At 28.1% G+C, this 20168-nt stretch overlaps 1 protein-coding gene across 1 annotated transcript; it reads left to right on the top strand.

Annotated features, from left to right (window-relative positions):
- The first annotated feature begins 5027 nt into the window (after nt 1-5027).
- LOC112794446 (uncharacterized) lies at nt 5028-10202 on the top strand. The gene is made up of 15 exons (XM_025836459.3): nt 5028-5195; nt 5284-5348; nt 5474-5602; nt 5686-5739; nt 5842-5964; nt 6440-6523; nt 6596-6714; nt 6928-7029; nt 7215-7331; nt 7429-7485; nt 7946-8012; nt 8138-8191; nt 8922-9011; nt 9374-9406; nt 9681-10202. Exons 2-15 carry the CDS (start codon nt 5331-5333, stop codon nt 9774-9776), a joined length of 1143 nt encoding a protein of 380 aa, XP_025692244.1. The 5' UTR covers nt 5028-5195; nt 5284-5330; the 3' UTR covers nt 9777-10202.
- Nucleotides 10203-20168: the final 9966 nt, after the last annotated feature.

Here is a 20168-nt window from a genome sequence, read left to right on the forward strand (position 1 = left end):
TTAGTGGTAGATACTAGTTGAATTATGTTCATATTTAGTTTTTGCGAAAATAAAGCAAAAGAAGTTCAGTTTTGAGTTAACTTGATTCAACTCCCCTTCTCAAGTTCTAGTAATTTCATCACTAGTAAAATAAATTGACATGTCCAGTGGGACATTATCAATAGATTGTAGTTTGATAATAAAAAAATAGCATTAATTGACATATGTGTCAATAGATTGTAATTTGATGTTGAAAAAATAGCGATAACTGACATATGTCAAATTCATTTACACCATCTTCTTCTATTTTTAGTGATGAAAAAAAAAAAAAATATTTTCATATCTCACACCATAAAAGTTATCTTATTGTCAATGACATATGACAGCATTAGTCATGTCTATTATAAGTTAAGTGTATCTCATGTAAATACTATAGGGTGGCCACTTGATAGCTTGTTACCGGGTTTGTTCCCTCCATAGCAACCCCAAGTTTGATTAATCATATTTACTCACCAATTTAAAATCATGTCTATCAGAACCCATGTGTCAATGCTAGCATGAAAAATTTTTTAACTTTAGACTCACAAACTTCACTTAATATATTACCTACTCTTTCAAATGTGAGTACAACACGAAATAATTATTCTTCTATTTTCTAAAGTGCAAGTCTAATTCTTTTAATATGTCAAAAATATTACCGTCAAAAAGCTTACTATTGATACATTGGCAAAGCTTTATCAACAAATAAATGAGCATCATTATAATTTAGCTAATATATTGATTCATCATACGACAAAAATACATAATTCTTTTATTGAGTTGATAAATATTAAATATGAACAATTAATTTATAAAGTAGATCAAATTGCTAAAATAGTTAGTATCAAAGAACATCAAAATAATTTTATTAAAGTACTAAATGCAAAACAAATTTTTCCTAAACATGATACGTTTGGATAAACAAGATCAAAATGATGGTAATGTGATAAAAGATGATACTGGATTACAATAAAATATTAATCAAGTTGTTGAACAAAATGATATTGAAAAGTAAGATGTCAATCAAGTTATTAAACAAATTTTGAAAAGATTAGGATTTAGTGCTTGTTTGAGCATAATTAAATCGATAAAAAATATTTTTTTAATGTGTTTGACAAATTTTTAATAGTAAAAATAAAAGTATTAGAAAAATTTAAAAAAATTTTAAAAAGTTACGATTTATATTTTTTTAAAAAATATTTTTTTCTTAAAAAATATTTTTTACATAATAAATGAATAAAATTTTTTTTATCTTATTTTATTACCTAAACTCTATGGACTTTCATTTTTTATTATTCTTATTTTTATTTTTTTATCTCTTTTTTCTCTATTTCTCTATTTATTCTCTTTCTTATTTACTGAAATCTTCTTTTTTCTTTTTTTTTTCTTTCTTTTTCTTCGTCTCTTATTTTTCTGTTCTCTATCTCTTTTCTCTTTTTTATTTATCATAATCTTCTTTGCTTTCTCTTTTTAATTTTTATTATCTAAAAAAAATTCTTGTCTTTTATTTACATTTTTATGATTTTATTTTTTCTAAACAAAAAAGAAAAGTATGCATCAAGCTAAATTAATGAGCAAAATCAATCTCTTATTGACATTTGAATATGTAATTCTAAGTATAAAAGTCTTATTGACTTAAAACTTATGTCGAGTCTATTAGCGCTTGAACTTAAAACTATTAAAATGTTAATGTGATGGATTTTATAGGATTTGAAATTTTATCATATCTAATTGATACGTAGAGTTTAACATATGAAAGAAATTAAACGACTTCACGAAGTTAAAAAAAATTGTGTCAATTAACAATGTCAATTGGAACAATAAAAGAGTATATGTCAAAAATTCTCAACTGAAATGTCAAAAGTTAAGACAAAGGTCAAATTTTTTTTTGTGACTAAATAGAAAAGAAAGAGAAAACATAGAGAAAAAAATCAAATTAATTGGCTAAATTCATATCTAAATCTATTAGACGATGAAACTCACTCCTTAGTTGACTCCAATTCAAGTAAATGCCCGCGCCAGAAGCAGCTGCTTTAGCCATACAATCTGCAATACTATTCGCATTCCTCTAAATTAAAAGAATAAAGACTCTCTAATTCCAATTCATAACCTTCTATATATGCTTTGTCAAATCCTATTCCAGAATATCGTTACCAAGTATTCATTGGTTTACCAAAAAAAGGGCTTCTAAACCGTCTGTTTCACAAATAACCTCACAAAATTCACTATCCCAAACTAGAAGTAAACCTCTCCAAATCACATATAATTCAGCAAAAAGAACACTGCACATTCGACTTTTCCAGTGCAATCTTTCAACCAAAATCCATCAGAATTGCGAATGATACAACCAAAATCAGCATAGTCAAACAGAGCAAAACAACTAGCATCACAATTCAATTTAATAGAATGAATGGAAGGTGGAACCCAATACAAACAAAGTGATAGAGGAGACAAAGATTGATGCATAGTAAAAATAGTGTAGAACTTTCTTACTGAACTACGAATCAAACTCACCACTTTACAAGCACTCCAAGAGTCATTTATATTAAATAAGTCATGATCCCTACTTCTCCAAATCTACCAAATGGTCGAGAAATAAAGAAAAATATCTCCACTCCTTTTACTTCTGTAGAGCCAATCACATAAAATCGAGTTATCTGAATACATGTCTAAAAGGTTCTAGACCTCCTTGGCACTTGGACACTCCCGAAGACAATGAAGTATGGAATCATAACCACTCTGACACTTATGACAAGTGCTAGATAAAGCTAAGCCATGATCTAATCGAAGCTTTGCCGTAGGAATAGTGTTGTGAAGACTGAGCCAAATCAAGAACTTGTACTTTTCAGGAATATACAGTCGTTATACCCATAACCAATTATCACGCTCATTCCAGTCAAACTTTCTTTTGGCTAGCCATATGTATTCACTCCTAATTAAGTAGAGTCTAGAAAATGCCACACCCTACGCCCAACCCAAACTCTCCCCATCATTTAAATCCAGATTATAAGCATTCAAATGCTGTCTGACATCTTCTGGAATGTTAGAGAAAATATCATAGAGATTTCATTGGCCATCTTTCCAGATATCTCTAATAGAACAGATATTCCTAATAAAATATTAGACAAAGATCAATTGACATATATTTAATATTGCAAAAAAATAGAACAGATACCATTTGATATTCTTAAAAGCTTCACACAGAAAAAATAAATTCTATTAACAAACAGATATTCAATTATCAATATAAAAACTTTTATAGACTTAGGAATTCGGTTAATTCTATTAATGAAGCTGCGCGACGGATGACACACGGAGTTGCTGTAGAGCGATCGGACGTTCGCGAAGATGCTTGGGTGGTGTCGGCGGGTGGATGGGGGCGTTGGCTGGAAGGTTGGGCAGCATCGGATGGCACCTAGATGCCTTTGTAGACCAAAGATGACAAATGGAGAAGGGAGGTTAGTATAATTGGGTTTAACTATTAATCCTTATTTTTAAAATTTTAAAATTTTAAAATTTAAAATTTAAAATAATTAATTAATGATCTTATTTATGACGTTAATTCCATTTTCTCTTTTTACTTTATTCTTTACATTGTTTACTATTTTCATTGTCTCTCTATATTTTTTTGAATTAGTTATTTATTGAGATAAGTAAAGCTAAGTTGTAGCTGGTGGATAGGTGTGGATGAAAAAGAACTTTTTTGTTGACCCTTTATTTATTTTCGGTATGATTTTATTTTTGGGTCAAGATATAAACAATATTATTATTTTTTACTACTCAAATTAATATTTTATTATTATTAATTTGACAATATTTAATAAATATGCACAAAATTCACTTTAAGATATTTTAATTATTTTTTATTTTATAAACATTGAGTTATTTGTTTATTGTGTAATAGATTTTTTAAATTAAATTTAAGAACTTTATGAGTTTTATAAATTATTTAATATTAGTATAAAAAAAGAAATTATACTAAACAATCATCATAATGACTATTTTTTGTTACTTAACGTATTTATTGTCAATAGCAATAACTAAACCTCTTTTGATTTCAAATAATAATAATAATAATAATAACTAAATTTCTTCGTATGAAATGTTAGAAAATTATTTAATTTTTTAATTTAATTGTGGACAATACATATATTAATTATAATCACAAGTTATGCTATTTTAAATTAAATTACTTATATAACTGTGATCTCATTTATTGTTATAAATGTTAAATTGAATAAGTCATAACTACTTTTGATTTCGAATTTATATGAGAATAAAATCAAATATTATCTTTCCAGATTTTAGATACTATTTTTATTTGACTTTTAGGGTTTAATGGATGCCATGCTCAAATATAAATAGGACTTCAAGTTTCGATCTTCGATATACCAAAATCACTTCAGCAATTCTTTTTTTATGAAGGAAGTTGCAATTCAACCGTCCTATTAGAGATAAAAAAAGACCGAGACAACTCTTCTATTAATTTCTATTTTCTATTTTTTATGAATAAAGGTACGTTTTTGCATTATAATATATATATAATTTTTGGTGATTTCATATAAGATGATCTAAATTATAAAATAATTTATTCCAACATGAAAAACTTTTGGATAGGATATTGGTGTTGGATAAAAAATCTTCTCTGCAAATAATTTTTAAATTATATACCAACAAAATAATTATGTTACATATACGTAAAAATCCAACAACTAAATTAATTATTTATATAAAATAAATATTAAATTAATAAAAAATATAAATATTTATACATAAATATACTATAACTAATTTTTTTTATATACATAATATTTTGTGAATCAAAACTCAAAAGCCTCTTATTAATTTTTATAGTATTAATTAATTTATAGAAATTAAATATTTATGAAAACATTTGCCCTTCTTTATTTTTCATATAGCAAAGTAAGCACATGGGGTAAATATAACGTTTCACGCCATAGACACATGCCAATGATGCCACCATCAATGCAATTGGAATGTGAAGATATATATATATATATATAAGAGAATGAAGGAATATATTCTGCCGGATTCTCAGCAAACAAATAATATTAGAGAACCGAAAAATTTGAAAAAAAAATTACAAAATTTGATTTGTTTCCTTTCTGGCTCTGTATCTTGTTCTTATTCTTGTTCATGCTGTTGCTCCTATAAAGGTAAGGTACCTACTTCTTCACCCTATGATCAAGTAATAAATCTTTGAAACTAATTAATCAACTTTTTCAATTTGGTGCTAATTAACAGCTGCATAAAGAGAATTCATATAGAGCTCTTGTTCTGAATGCAAAAAAATGGTGTCACCAACTCGTGTATGCTACTCTTTAATTCCTTTATATACAACAATTTTGTATTTACCTATTTTCTTCTATGTTATGGATTAGTTGTTTATTTATCTGATTCGCTTTAATTTGTATACCATGTTATTATGTTGCAGGAAGAAATTTTAGATGCTGAATCAAGGAGTAGTAGAAAATCAAGGCCTTGTTTGATTTTCCCTGTGGCTTCTTTTCTCTGTGTTTTTTTGCTTGTTGCAACTTCATTCTTTGCAAAAGGATACAAACAGGTGTGTGCGCGTGCGCGTGCGTGTGTATATGTTTGTAAATCAAGTAATCAATTATTGGAGTTGACTTTTATTGATTTATGCAGAAACTATCAAGTTTTAGAACAAATTACCAGAATTTGGGAGTTGATAAATGCAAGGTTCAATCTGTTACATTACACAATGGTTTAGATTATGATTCTTTTTTGTTTTAATCATCCATGTTTTTCAGATGTTTATATTTGTTTTACCTTGCTTAGTAGAATCAATGCAGGCCTAGAGGAAGTGAGGCATTGCCCAAAGGAATAATCTCCAGCAGTTCTAATTTGGAAATGAGACCTCTCTGGGGTCATGCTGTTGTTCAAAAGAAAAATGTCAATATAGATGTAAGTTTTTCTCAACCATAACCCCTTCAAAGTTTGATTTGGAGCTTTTGATCGCAAGTTGTGTTTATTTATAAGTACCGAATAGAGAAATATAAAATTATATTTGATAAGTAAGATATAAACATAAACACTATGTCGTGAGATGCCGAATCGGCAAATTTTGTTTTTCTCTTGACAAAAGAACAGAAATACCAATAAAAGATATTTTTTAATTTTAATTTTTTATTATTTTTTATAATGATAATTTTTTATTATTTTATTTTTTTCATAAATTTTAAAAGAAAATAAGATAAATTAAAGTTTTCATAATTTATTCTATCTTATATTTAATTTATTTTAAAATAAATACAAAAATACTCATATTTATATTTATGTCTTTTATGTCATATTTTCCTTGTCATCTTATTCTGTTTTCACAGTCAAAGTTACATTCTGTTACATGGTTATTGACTTGTACACAATAATTATTTTACAGAAAAAGGAAAATGCTTCAAGAAATTTGTTTGCATTGGCAGTAGGGATAAGGCAGAAAGATGTTGTAAACAAAATGGTCACAAAGGTACCTCAGTGAGATCTTGTATGTGTCTAATTTGATCTGTCTATGATTATTCTAAACCATAAATTATTTCAGTTCCTAGGAAGTGGTTTTGTTGTGATGCTGTTCCACTATGATGGTGTTGTTGATGAATGGAAGGAATTTGAATGGAGTGATCAAGTTATTCATATCTCTGCGGCTAATCAAAGTAAATGGTATCTATATATTTCATCTCTTAATAATTTCCATGCCTTAATTAATTTAACATAGAAATTCATATGTAGTTAAATAATTTATCATGTTTAATTAAATTATTATTATATAATTTTTAATTATTAATTTTATATAAAATAACTGTATGTATATTTTCATTTTAATATCTTAATTTAAATATTTTCAAGAATTTATGTTATATTCTCAATTAATAGGTGGTTTGCGAAACGGTTCTTGCACCCTGACATAGTTTCAGAATATGCTTATATTTTTCTTTGGGACGAGGATCTTGGTGTTGAAAATTTTCATCCAGATAAGTATGGTTTTATCGTATTAAAAATATTCTATTAGATGTTATGTGACATTGACTAAAAATATGATACATATTGGGTTATATTATTGGTCAATATCACATGACATGTTACAAGCAATATATTAATAAAATAACATAACAATATTAATGAATTTTTTAGTAATATTTTTTGTGATTAAATGATATTAGGTATGTTTCAATCATAAAGAGTGAAGGGTTAGAGATATCACAACCAGCACTTGATCCTCACAAATCAATACTCCATCATCAAGTTACCGTACGTTTGACTACCTCACAAGTCCACAGGTTCCACTATATATAATTATGATTATTATCAAACTAATTAATCTTAATTAGAGTAGTGATTATATATCTATGCTTATTGTCATGGTTGTGGAAGCAGAAGGACATACAAAGCTGGTTATTGTGATGAAAGAAGCACTGCTCCACCTTGCACTGGGTAAAACTTTCTCTATGGTCAAAATTTATATATATCTTTTTTTTTTGTTTTCCACGGTATCCTCCAATCCAACAAATCAAGAACTAAACCATCGCGGTATTGAGCTTCAATTAAGGGTTTGTCGCTGGCCAATGGGTTGCTGCATGCACAAGGCGAAATTCGAACCCCTGACACTTGATTAAGCGAACTAGTAAACTAACCACTAGACCAACCCAACTTGGTTAATTTATATATATCTTTCAACTAAATAATCAAACCTGTAATAGATAAACAATTAAATTTATTTTAAATAACATAATAAATATTTTTTTATAAGATTCTAAATACATATTTTTATATAAAGTGATTAATTTTATATGTACACGTAATATGATCGAAATATTTATAAAATGGAGAAAAGAAAAAAAATTTAGTTAAAAACTAAATTAATTAGTTATCATCTTGTAATGTTTGTTTTTAGATGGGTGGAAATTATGGCTCCTGTTTTTTCAAGGGAAGCATGGCGTTGTGTTTGGTATATGGTCCAGGTAAGTAAGTGCATCATGCACCATCATTTTTCTGTCTTGTGTTATTGCAACTAGCTTAATTAGTTGTGTGCTAAACATTATTAATCTAAGTCACATATGGTTTTACTTTGTTTTTTTTTTTATAGAATGACTTGGTCCATGCTTGGGGTCTAGATAAACAACTTGGCTATTGTGCTCAGGTAAATATAAGTTAAATTTGTTTTTTTACATATTTTTATAATTATAAAATAATGGAGGAGGTTAATTAAGCTATTATGAATGGTTTTATACAGTTATTAGTGGAAATTATGCTCATGTGTGTTGTAGAAAGAAGTAAAAACATGTTAGGGGCAAAATAGGTATACAAAAATGTGATTAAATGCAGGTAATTAAAATTCGAGTTAATACTACTCAATTTGTCTCTAAAACTTGACATCGAACTCAATTTGATCCAAAAGTAAGTCAATTGTAATTTTAAAGGTTAATTTGAGTTCAACTTTAAATTTAAAAATTAAATGAAATATTAATTCTTAAAATTCCTCTGTCCTTTATAATAGATAGTAGATAGTAGATACTAGATAGTTGAGTTTTATGATTTTTATTCCTATATACAAGCATGTTGAATATTCTGTTATGTCCTTTTTAAAATGGTATATCGAGACAAATAAATAAATAAATATATTAAAGAACACAAGTCTATTTGAAAAAGAAGATAAATAGTACAAAAATAGACTCTGACTTGGACAATTTTTTTTAAGAAAATAAATTATATCTACTAAAAGACTAGAAGTAGAGAGAAAACTGAGTCTACTTTTTGTATCAAAGCATTTACCAATCATAAATTGAATCACATTCTGTTGTTTAATTTCTTTTAATCATTTTGAGTCTGCATTTAACTCTAACCTAGTTATGTATTATAATGGATGATAGGGAGATAGAACACAAAATGTTGGTGTTGTGGACGCTGAATACATAGTCCATTATGGTCTTCCTACTCTTGGTGGCATAAATAAATCTGAGGTCAGAAATAATTAAATTTTCCATCTTTATTATTAACCGCTACGCTACCAACAACATTTCTGCCAACATCTGTCAACTCTTATTTATAACTGTGTTTAATAGAAATATTTTTGTAGATGTGTCTAATAAAAATATATTTTTTATAGATGTGTTTAATAGAAATATCTTTATAGATATATTTTTTGGATGTGTCTCTTTATATATATGTTTAAAATATAATAATTAATCATTGTTGGCAATAAGTTGACAGATAATATGTTGGTACCCTATACTTTTTCTTATTATTATTATTATTATGAAAAGTGCGTCTCTAATTCTATTATTAGCATTGGAAGTAACAATTATCTATATATGACTTACAGGCTTTATCTCAAGCAAAAGATCATAGAATTGATGTAAGTTACAATTTTAACACAATTTCTCAACACAAAACTATTGGCACATTATTCTTAGAAATTTTACTTTTATTCGTTAATTTGCATTTTTCACTTGTTTGTTCCAAAACACTTCCGCTATTTGATAAGAAAGAATAACATCATATTCCTTTATGTAACAAAATTATATGCTAGACAATTTGAATATACTCTAATATTTATATTTATCTTAATTACTTACATGTGAATAATATATATAAATATATTATTGTTATTGGATTCAATAACAATGCAGGTGAGAAGACTTTCTTTTCAAGAATTAGAGATTTTTGTGAAACGTTGGAAAAAGGCCGTGGATGAAGATTCTTGTTGGGTTGATCCATTTCAATAGTCATAACTCATAACTAGATATATGAATTAAAGGGATTTATTTTTTTTATTATTATATATTTATTTGTGTATCTAGCATCAATTAAACACACACACACACAAAGGGTGGTCCACTGGTCCTTAACATCTTATTATTGATATAGTAAAATTCTTTTGACAGTTTTGATCATGGGAGATTGTTATTATTATTACTAATATTCTTCTCTCATGCATGTAAAATGGTAAACATAATGGGTTAGATAGATCAATAATGAAGTTACATGTTTGGCCCTGCTAACAGTTATCAAATTAGTTATTTGAAGGGTTAAAATAAGAAATAACCTCTTATGAAAAGTGATGGGCGTGGTGTATGAAATGTTTTATGTTAGTCATATATGGGGGGACAGAGATGATTTATTAGTTTATGTTCTCAGCCAATTTTAAATTATATATATATATTTGTCTCAGTGAAAGATAATAAGTGTTTTAAATTTGCATTATTTTATTAATTACATTAATAAAATAAGAAGCAACTAGCTATTAATGGCAGTTGGACAATTGTGTTAGTTGGATAGTTAGCTTGCTAATTAATGGAGATTAATTTGTTATAATCAGATTAACAAAATTAGTTATTCATACATACATTATACATATACATATGTGACAACAGAATTTGTAATGATTAAGTAAAATGTATCAAAAATGTACTGAGAACAGTTTTGTCCTCAATCTCCTTTCTTTCGAATCGTCTCCCTCTTATTTTCTACAATTTCCTTCTTCCAATCAACAATTGATTCAGTTATGGATGCAAAACACAGCAGTTTCTTCTCTGTACTCTTTGCACTCTCCCAATTGGTCGAATAATTAGCTTATTCGTCCGTTTAAGCAAGTGTTAGAGGGTTTAAATTCTGCATTATACATGCGTTAGCTACAAATTCTTAGATAGAAATTAGATCCGTAACAGATTAATTTTTGACCTATTCAAAAATAGGGTGAACAACAAAAAAAACATATAAATGAATAGTTGCAAAAAGATTTAGCATAATATATTGGTACCAAGTAATAAGTATTTAAATCCCATAGACAAACAAACTTGTGATAAGTCAAAGATATGAGTGTGAAAACTGAAAAACTGAAAAGAGAAAATGAGTCAAATTTAGGCATTTTCCACCATCGACTAAGCATTAATTAGACTTTAATTAATTAAAATGGTTAACATGAACATAAAGCAGCAAAGTGAAGTGCATTATTGCATGCCATTTCTGCACTATACACTATATCAATCCACAGGAGATAACCAACATTTATTCTCTAATAATTCAGTAGAATATGTAGTATGTTCCCTAAATTTCTGTAATTCCACTTAGGTTTTCACTTTTCTCTATACTTTCGCTTAAAAAAAGAGGGGGAACAGAAACGAGGAATAGAAAAGAAAACTTATCATCAAGTATTGAGCTTAAATACAAAATATTTAAAATAAATAATGAAGAATAATGTGACTACCACAACAATAACAATGATTTATTCTACTAAATAGAATTGGTTATATAGATCAAACGATACTGTTGAATCTTATCATATATTATATATACTGTGAAATTATTTATACATAAATTTTTTTTTTATCACTTTGTGTATGATCTTGAGACGATATACATGTATCACCCCCAAAATATATATGGAGAAAATTAATGGAATTATGTAGAATGTTGAAAGAAGAATTTGTAGTAATTCTTAGAGAAAATATTCGATTTGGTCCCCAAATTTGCATATGAGTTTTAATTTAGTCTCTAAAATTTTAATTGCTTTTATTTAGTCTCTAAACTTTACGAACATGACTCATGTTAGTCCTTGAAACAATTTTTAATGTATAGATGTTAATAGAATACTGTCATGGATAGACGGACGCCACGCTAAACTTTGTAAAATGATGTTTTGGTTTTGACACTCAAATAACTCAAAAACAACATCATAAGTGGTGTTTATTAAAACTTTACCTAACAAAACAAGTGATACAACATCATTTTTTAATTATTTGAATGCCAAAATCAAAATTATATCATTTTACAAGTTTCAGTGTGGCATTTGATTGTCCATTTCAACGCTTCATTAATATTTTTGAACTAAAAATCATCTCAGAAACTAATATGAAGCACATTTATAAAATTTGAAAACTAAATAGAGATAATTAAAACTTCAAGGACTAAATTGAGATTCGCGTATAAATTCAGGAACCAAATTAAATATTAACTCTAATTCTTAAGAACTAAATTGAAAAATGTTATGCAAGAACTCAATAATGAATTTTTTAAACAATTAAAGACTTCAAATTAGAACTTGAGTCAAATAATAAAGAGTAAAGTATTATTTTTGTCCCCAACGTTTGGGGTAAATCTCAAAATTGTCCCTAACGTTTCAATCGTCCTATTTACGTCCCTAACGTTTTAAAATTGACTCAATGTTGTCCTGCCGTTAGGGATCCGTTAATAAAATTAACTGCGGGACAAAATTGAGACGATTTTGAAACGTTAGATACATAAATAGGACTAAAACGTTATGGACAAAAATGATACATAGAAATAAATTTTAATTTTATTCTTTAATAATATCAATTTTTTATTATACATAGTATTCAATTATTTTTAATCATATTTACACTTAATCACCTTATTTTCATTCTAAATAAATTAATTTTTTTTATAATTTTACGCTTAAAGTAATATAATTTTTTTATAAATAAATAAATTTTATACTTTCATTCTAAATAAATAATGTAATTTTACTTTCATTACTTAATCACATTACTTATATTTTTTCTATAGTTTTACACTTTCATTCTAATCACATTACATTATTTATTTAGAATAAAAGTGTAAAATTTATTTATTTATAAAAAATACATTACTTTAAGTGTAAAATTATAAAAAAATTAATTTATTTAGAATGAAAATAAGGTGATTAAGTGTAAATATGATTAAAAATAATTGAATACTATGTACAGTAACAAATTGATATTATCGAAGAATAAAATTAAAATTTATTTTTATGTATCGTTTTTGTCCCCAACGTTTTAGTCCTATTTACGTCCCTAACGTTTCAAAATCGTCTCAATTTTGTCCCGCCATTAATTTTATTAACGGATCCCTAACGGCAGGACAACATTGAGTCAATTTTAAAACGTTAGGGACGTAAATAGGACGATTGAAACGTTAGGAACAATTTTGAGATTTATCCCAAACGTTGGGGACAAAAACAATACTTTACTCAATAATAAAAATAGTGAGAGTAATTTAACTCTTTTTACTTATTATTTCTGGTGCACAATTGTAGCTAGAATAATACTGAAGATGATAAACCTTTGACTTTGAAAAAAGTACATTATTGGATAAGCTCATTTAATTCTTATCAAAATATACAGTTGTATGCAGCTCTACCCCCAAACCTAATACAGTTGTGGTCTTTTAAGATTCAACAAAAATAGTTCATCAATTAATTTTTTTTGGTTGAAACAAAATAGAAAATAGTACCAATATGGTGAAGTAAAATAGTTTAACTTGTATTTGCTAGAGAACAACACAATTACACATGAACTAACCAAATAATGAGCACAGAAAATTAAGGCAAAAACCCATCATAATTTAATCACTTAAATTATGATTTGAACAGCACATGGGATGTTGCAAAATGAGATCAGAAAGATTCTCAAAACACTATTCTCAAGACACCACATTCATATGCAAAACCAAATCCTTCACTAACATAATAGCAGCCATTAGCCTCATCCTCAAACTCTACTATTACTAATAAATACTTGGTATTATATTATTAATTATACACACACTTTAATGCTTATATATATGAAAATTCTTAAGTATTCCAAAAGAATTTGAACTTCCATTATATGTAAATTTCACTATCTTTATAACTGAAATCAAGGACTAAAATCACTGAAACACCAGTATTCATATAATACTTGAAATGCTTCCATATATATAAAAAGAAAAAGTTGATTAAAGCAACAAGTTGATAAAATGCAGGAAGCTTTAGAAGCAAAAGGCTAAGGGGGTTTAATTGCCCCTAGTCCAACCCCAACCACCCACCTAGCTTAATACTTATACAGTTGGATACACCAATATGCATTTAAATCATTTGGCATCTATATCTTCAACCATCACCAATTAAACACACATCAACCAAGAAGGGCTTTTTCAGCCAAAATTATAGCACTCTTTAGTCCCTCTCCTCTACCCTATCTAAGATAAGAGCAAAAAATAGCTAACCATATGCCCTCCCATCTAAGGGACTACCCCTTATATATCAATTTCTTTGGGACCACTCAAATCATCAATAGGGTTCCCTCTTCTACTAATTCACTTTGGTTATTACAATGTTGGTTACAACTTTCCTTTTGTTGCACTTGATTTGAAAACAAGCAATGTATACACTCATAGTTATCAAGATAAGACATTTATTTAGTATGTCACAATAATATTATATGCTACATAGTACAATCAAGAGAGAGTGAAATTGAAGCAGCAAAACATTACTAGACATAAATCTCACATATAATAACATTGAATAAACAAATCCTTACAATTTTGCAGTCTACTAGCATAAACAAATGAAATAATTTATAAAGCAAGAAACCCCAAAGTTCCTTCTTCTTCTCAACTTGCAAGTCTTAGCCAAAAGACATGCCCACTGAGCAATTGCATTACTATATTCATTCATAAAGTTAAAACTTATCATCAACCCCAATATCTCCACTTGAAGGGCAATCCTTCCTGATTCACTATGTACTTCAATATAATATATAATCATATAAATAAATATATAATGCTAAATTCTGACAATAAGACAATGTGCTGTTTCCATGACCCCCTCCCCCTAAAAAATCCCAGTAACAGCTTAAGAAAAAAAATATTCATAATACTAATGATAATTAATTGATTAAAAAAACAAATCAAGGACAGATATTCTCCACTTCTCTTCCCATTCACAGTTGAAACAGAATTAATTAAAGAGACAAACCCTTCACAATTTTCAAATTATTATAAATAAGAATTATAATGATAAAGGGGGGGATGGAATTTTAAAGATGGCATCCAAAGCAATTACAGGTCCTGGGAGTGAATGAACAGAATCCATAGGGCTTGTTTGGAATGTTGCAATTGATGGCATAGCAACAAGGAGAGGGCAAGCACACTCCTCTTGGACCACCACAGCAGGTGCAGAGAGCACATATCTGGAAGCTACCAAGCTTCCTTCTGCTCTCATTCATCATCATCATCAACCCACTCTTCTTCCCTTCTTCCATCAAAGGTACCATGGGAAATGACCCATTTGCCTCCTAATCATAAAAAACCAAACTTTTTCAAAATTTAGCAAAACCCACATGGTAAAAAAAAAAAAAAACAAACTTTTTCAGAATTCAGTACTACCCAGATGAGAATTTTCACTAGGAACAAAAGAAAAATGCATCTAGATCCATGAACACATTACAAAAAACAAAGGGGTAAAAAAAAGAAGCAAAATTGGATGTTTATGGAGAGAGAGAGAGAGAGAGAGAGAGTGTGTGTGTGTGTGTGTAAGGAAAGCTCACATGGATTAAGGTTGCTTCATTAGCCATGATGGAAACAAAAATGAGAGAGATGATGAGGCCATGAGAAGGAATCATGCTTGGTTGGTTGGTCACTTGAAAAATGCTTCTTCTGAATCTATTTGTCTTAGGTTTGTGTTACAGAAGGGGCTTAAAACCTTGTCCTGTCTGCAAAAACTTGAAATTGTTGTAATATATCATAAATGTGTAATTTTTGGTTCCTATTTATGTAGAAATGTTTGAGCTTTTGAACTAAACTGAACTAAAATAGCTAGCTTTTTTGCAAGGCTGAAGAGAGTAGAAGAGGAAGTACTAGAAAATAGAAAGAGTAGGCAAAATGGAACTATAATGAGTTGGAAGAGAGAACCAGAAGAAGCGATGGGGACAGAGACAGAGACAGGGACAAGGATAAGGACAACAACAAGAACAAGGGTTTTTCACTTTGAAATATGAGGCACTGTGTGTTCCCTTTAATTAAGAGAAGAGCACAGTTCAGTTACTGAGAGAAGTGAGACTGAGAACATAAAATGAGATTTTTTTTTTTTTTTTTTTTTTAGTTTGAGTTTGAGGAACACATCAAACTCTTCTCTCTTTTCATCTCACTCACTCATAGGTGTAAAAGGAATCAAGGGCACTATGCAGTTTATGGCTTTATGCTTAGCCTTTTTATTTTATTTTATTTAAAAAAAAAGAATTAAATCTCTAATTTTGTAATTCCAAGAGAAATAAATTTTTAATTAATTAAAGTATAAAAATATTTTTTATATTTTAAAATATAAAATATTTAAATTTTTTCCTTTAAAATATATAAAAACAAATAAATTTTTAGAAAGTCAATTTTTTTAAATTTTCAAGTTAAAAAGTCAAAAATCTATTTTTTGTTTTCTTTATTTTTTTACTTGAAAGAGTTTTGTTAAAGCAGTTGTTAAAAATATAAAATATATAGTTTATGTAAAAATTAAATTTTTAATAACATTAGATGCATACAAATAATTTTATAAAATAGTATTTTTATTTTTTATGTTCTTAGTCCGGCATTAAAATTTCAAACCATATTTTTGTATGTCTTAAAGGCAGAAAATTAAGTGTAAAAAAAAAGTCTCTAATGTTGAGTGTGGACTGGATCTCATTACTTTGTTTGAGCAACCGCAAATTCGTATTGAAATTCATAAATTATCCTAGACAAAATTTCTATTTTGGTCCCTGAAATTCGTACGATTACTCATTTTGATTTCTGAAATTTAAAATTATCTATATTGATCTTTCAGATTTAAGTTTGGGCACCAATGTGATTCCTAGACTATTTTCAGGGATGATAAGACAAACGAAGTGCTAAAATGACACCCTCCCTACCACGCTAGATGCTGCAACGGCTAGCTGACGTGGCAAGAGTTGTATTTGTATCTAATGTAATCCCTGAAACCCTAATTATCTTATTATTTATCTGAGTTATAATAACAAAATTTTAACGAGGGAAGACTAAATTGGATACAAATACAACCCTTGCCATATCAACTAGCCGTTACAGCGTCCAACGTGACAAGAAGAGTGTCATCTCAGCATTTTATTTGTCTAATCATCACCGAAAAGAATCGAAGGACCATATTGGTGCCCAAACTTGAATTTGGAGGACCAGTATAAGTAATTTTGAATTTTGGAGACCAAAATGAGTAATCGCGTGAATCTCATAGACCAAAATAAGGATTTAGTCATTATCCTATTACAATTTTTTTTATACTAGGTATAAAGCAGTAGGACCTAAATTTTCAATGTATCAATCGAATTTGGAATGAGTAGTGCTAGGGAGCCAATGGTTTAAGTGTACAATGGGCTAAATCTTTGGTCCATGAATAAAATGAACATCACTCATACTATACAGAATAACCATCCGTATATCATGATAAATAAACATCTCATGTCATAAAACTACTCATCCCAAAAACTTAAGCTAATTTTGGCGTTTACCAAAAATTGAACTCTTGACCTTTCGGATCTAGAACTCTAATATCATATTATGAAACCACTCATCCCAAAAGCGTAACCTGATAGGACAATGTAACACTAATAATTATATCTCTAATACTTCCTAAACCTTCATTGTACGCATTGTACGTTTAAGTCATTGACTCCCTATACTTTCCCATTTGGAATTATGTGTTTGACTCTCATCTCTTTTCATTTTACTACTTTTGATATAAAAAATATAATAAGTATTAAAATTTTGAATATTATACAAGAAATTAAACATTTGGTATTAGACCACTAAGCTCAAATAACACTACGAGTTCTTGAAAATAAAATGTTGATTATAGATATTAGTGTATATTGACATAATGTATCTATTAGTTTATTTTTTTATTAAATATGTATAACAATAAACATAAAGTATTTTTTAATAAGTTATATATAAAATAGTATTTGAAAAAAGAAACTAGACACCAACTCTTTTTCATATCTTCATTATATATATTATAAATGCAATCTTTTTTTTTTTTTTTGAAAAAGGGTCTCAAGAAGATATTTAACAAAGATATTAATTTATTCCCGTAGAGCCTTGAATTTCATATTTAATACTCAAAGGATTAAAAACGTGACATGCAAGGTAGATAATTTCAATATAAAATACGACCACGCCTTTGTTGGTGTTTCTATGAAATATATCCTTGGTTTTTTTTTTTAAATACATCCACCATTTATCTCCATTTTTTTTTTTTTTGCTTCTCAAAATTATTTAAGGGTGTCAAAATCGACTAAAATTTTTATATATGGATAATTTTAATATAAAATACAAAAATATTTGACTATTTTAATATTTTACTCTACTATGATAATAATACAAAATATTATTAACGTTTTATAAAAAAAATATTATTTTAATTACGAAAAGAGAAAACAGCACTAACATTTTGTTAAACCGCTCAACAATGTATAACATATAGTTTACGTCATCTTTAAAGAATTTATCGCTCATAATTCAATATATAGAAAAAAAAATCGTCAAAATCATGGGGGAAAAACTTTACAGAATTTAGTAATTCAAAAAGATCCATCTATTTACAAAAGTAGTTGCAGATGCCTTATTAATGATTAAAAAAATAGAGTCAATTTCAAATCATATCTATGAATAAATAATAAATAGCAAATAGGCAAACTAATCTTTATAACGAGTAATAAGTTTTTAACCTTTTATGTATTTTTTTTAAAAATGCTGGCTTTCCGAAATGCCCCTATAACTTTTGTATCCTTCATAATTAACTTAGTATACACATTATGATGATGGATAATCATTCCTTTTTCTAACCAATCCTTTTTTTTTTTTTTTAGCGAAGATTAAAACAGATATTCCCTGAGAATCTCAGTTCTAAAAATTTGTACATGCACTGAACTAGAGACAAAAGCTTGTGAATCCACAAAAAATAAATAAATAAAATAAAGATAAAAATAGATAAAAACAATGAAATAGCAATAATGGGAAAGAAAGAAAACAACCGTTCAAATTTAATCATCCTCTACTTTACATTATATATATTCAGCATCTAGCATCTATTTTGGTGCTTATTATCCAATTCTTTCAAAATATATTCTCCATACAGAATATTTTCCCACAAAAGGAAAAAATGCAATCTGAACCTTTTTTCCCATTTTAATTAAAATAAAAAATAAACTAAAAAAACAAATAAAAGGACCTATTGAGTGGTTCAGAATCTACATGATTCATAAGCCAACTAAATTAATTAAACCAAGGAAACACTCTATTCACATGAAATAGTATGAAGTTTGAAATTATGGAAACAAATTCAATAAATTGTTCTTTTCAAATATGTTTTCATTATTTGAAGAATACCTATTTAGGACACAGTTGTCAACATCTACAAAAATTGGCTTAGAAACGGACATGTCTCTTATCTTATGTCACTGTTTTGAAACCACAAAAATTATCTTAAAATTAGTCTAAGATAGAGACAATTTTTTAAGTTTGTCTCCAATATCTTAAGGAAGAAGAAAAAAAAAAGCCAGCCCGGTGAACAAGTATCCTGTGTTAACCCAGGGTTCGGGGAAGAGCCGCACCCAAAGGGTGTAATATACGCAGCCTAAACTAATAATTACATCAGTGACTGTTTCCAAGACTTAAAACCGTGATCTTGAGGTTATATGGTGATAACTCAATCGTTGTTCCAAGACTCCCAAGAAGAAGAAAGATTAGCACAAATTGTGACATGACAATTTTCATCACAAAATTCTCTAAGAATCAGAAAAAGAAAGAAAGAAAGAAAGAATTGGCCATGTACCTGCATGAACTTATTCATAACAAGCATCAGACTCAGTGGCGAAAAATATCAAAGAACATGCATCTTTAGCCACAGAAATTGCTGCTGCTTTACAAAGCCTCCATGAAAAGAGATTCAAATTCCCAACTATGAATCTATGATTTAGTTGCATGTGAATTGTAAACCGAATTCTAAGCCAGAAAATGCCAAGATACCCACCTTTAACCATTCGGAATCAAAAGAGCGAGCACCTTCGGCCAAAACAACAGTCACATGTTCTGCTTCTTCTGCCTCTAAAATTCACAGTTTAGATTCTTTATCCTTCAGCTTCTGCAAAATGAACCATGTTAAGGGCAATCAAATCAAGCAAACGAAATACACATATACATACACACATATATGCTAGGAAAGTATTGCTTACAGGTTAAGTTCTGAAACAGCAGCTTTTTTCGACTTTCGACTTGCTTGGAGTTGTGTTAAACTTGGCTAGGAATGTACAAAAAATATGAATCATAAAAGGATATTGAACATCCTACTATTGGCTGCC

This window comes from Arachis hypogaea, chromosome 4, assembly GCF_003086295.3.
Source record: "Arachis hypogaea cultivar Tifrunner chromosome 4, arahy.Tifrunner.gnm2.J5K5, whole genome shotgun sequence".
In the NCBI taxonomy this organism is placed as follows: Eukaryota; Viridiplantae; Streptophyta; class Magnoliopsida; order Fabales; family Fabaceae; genus Arachis; species Arachis hypogaea.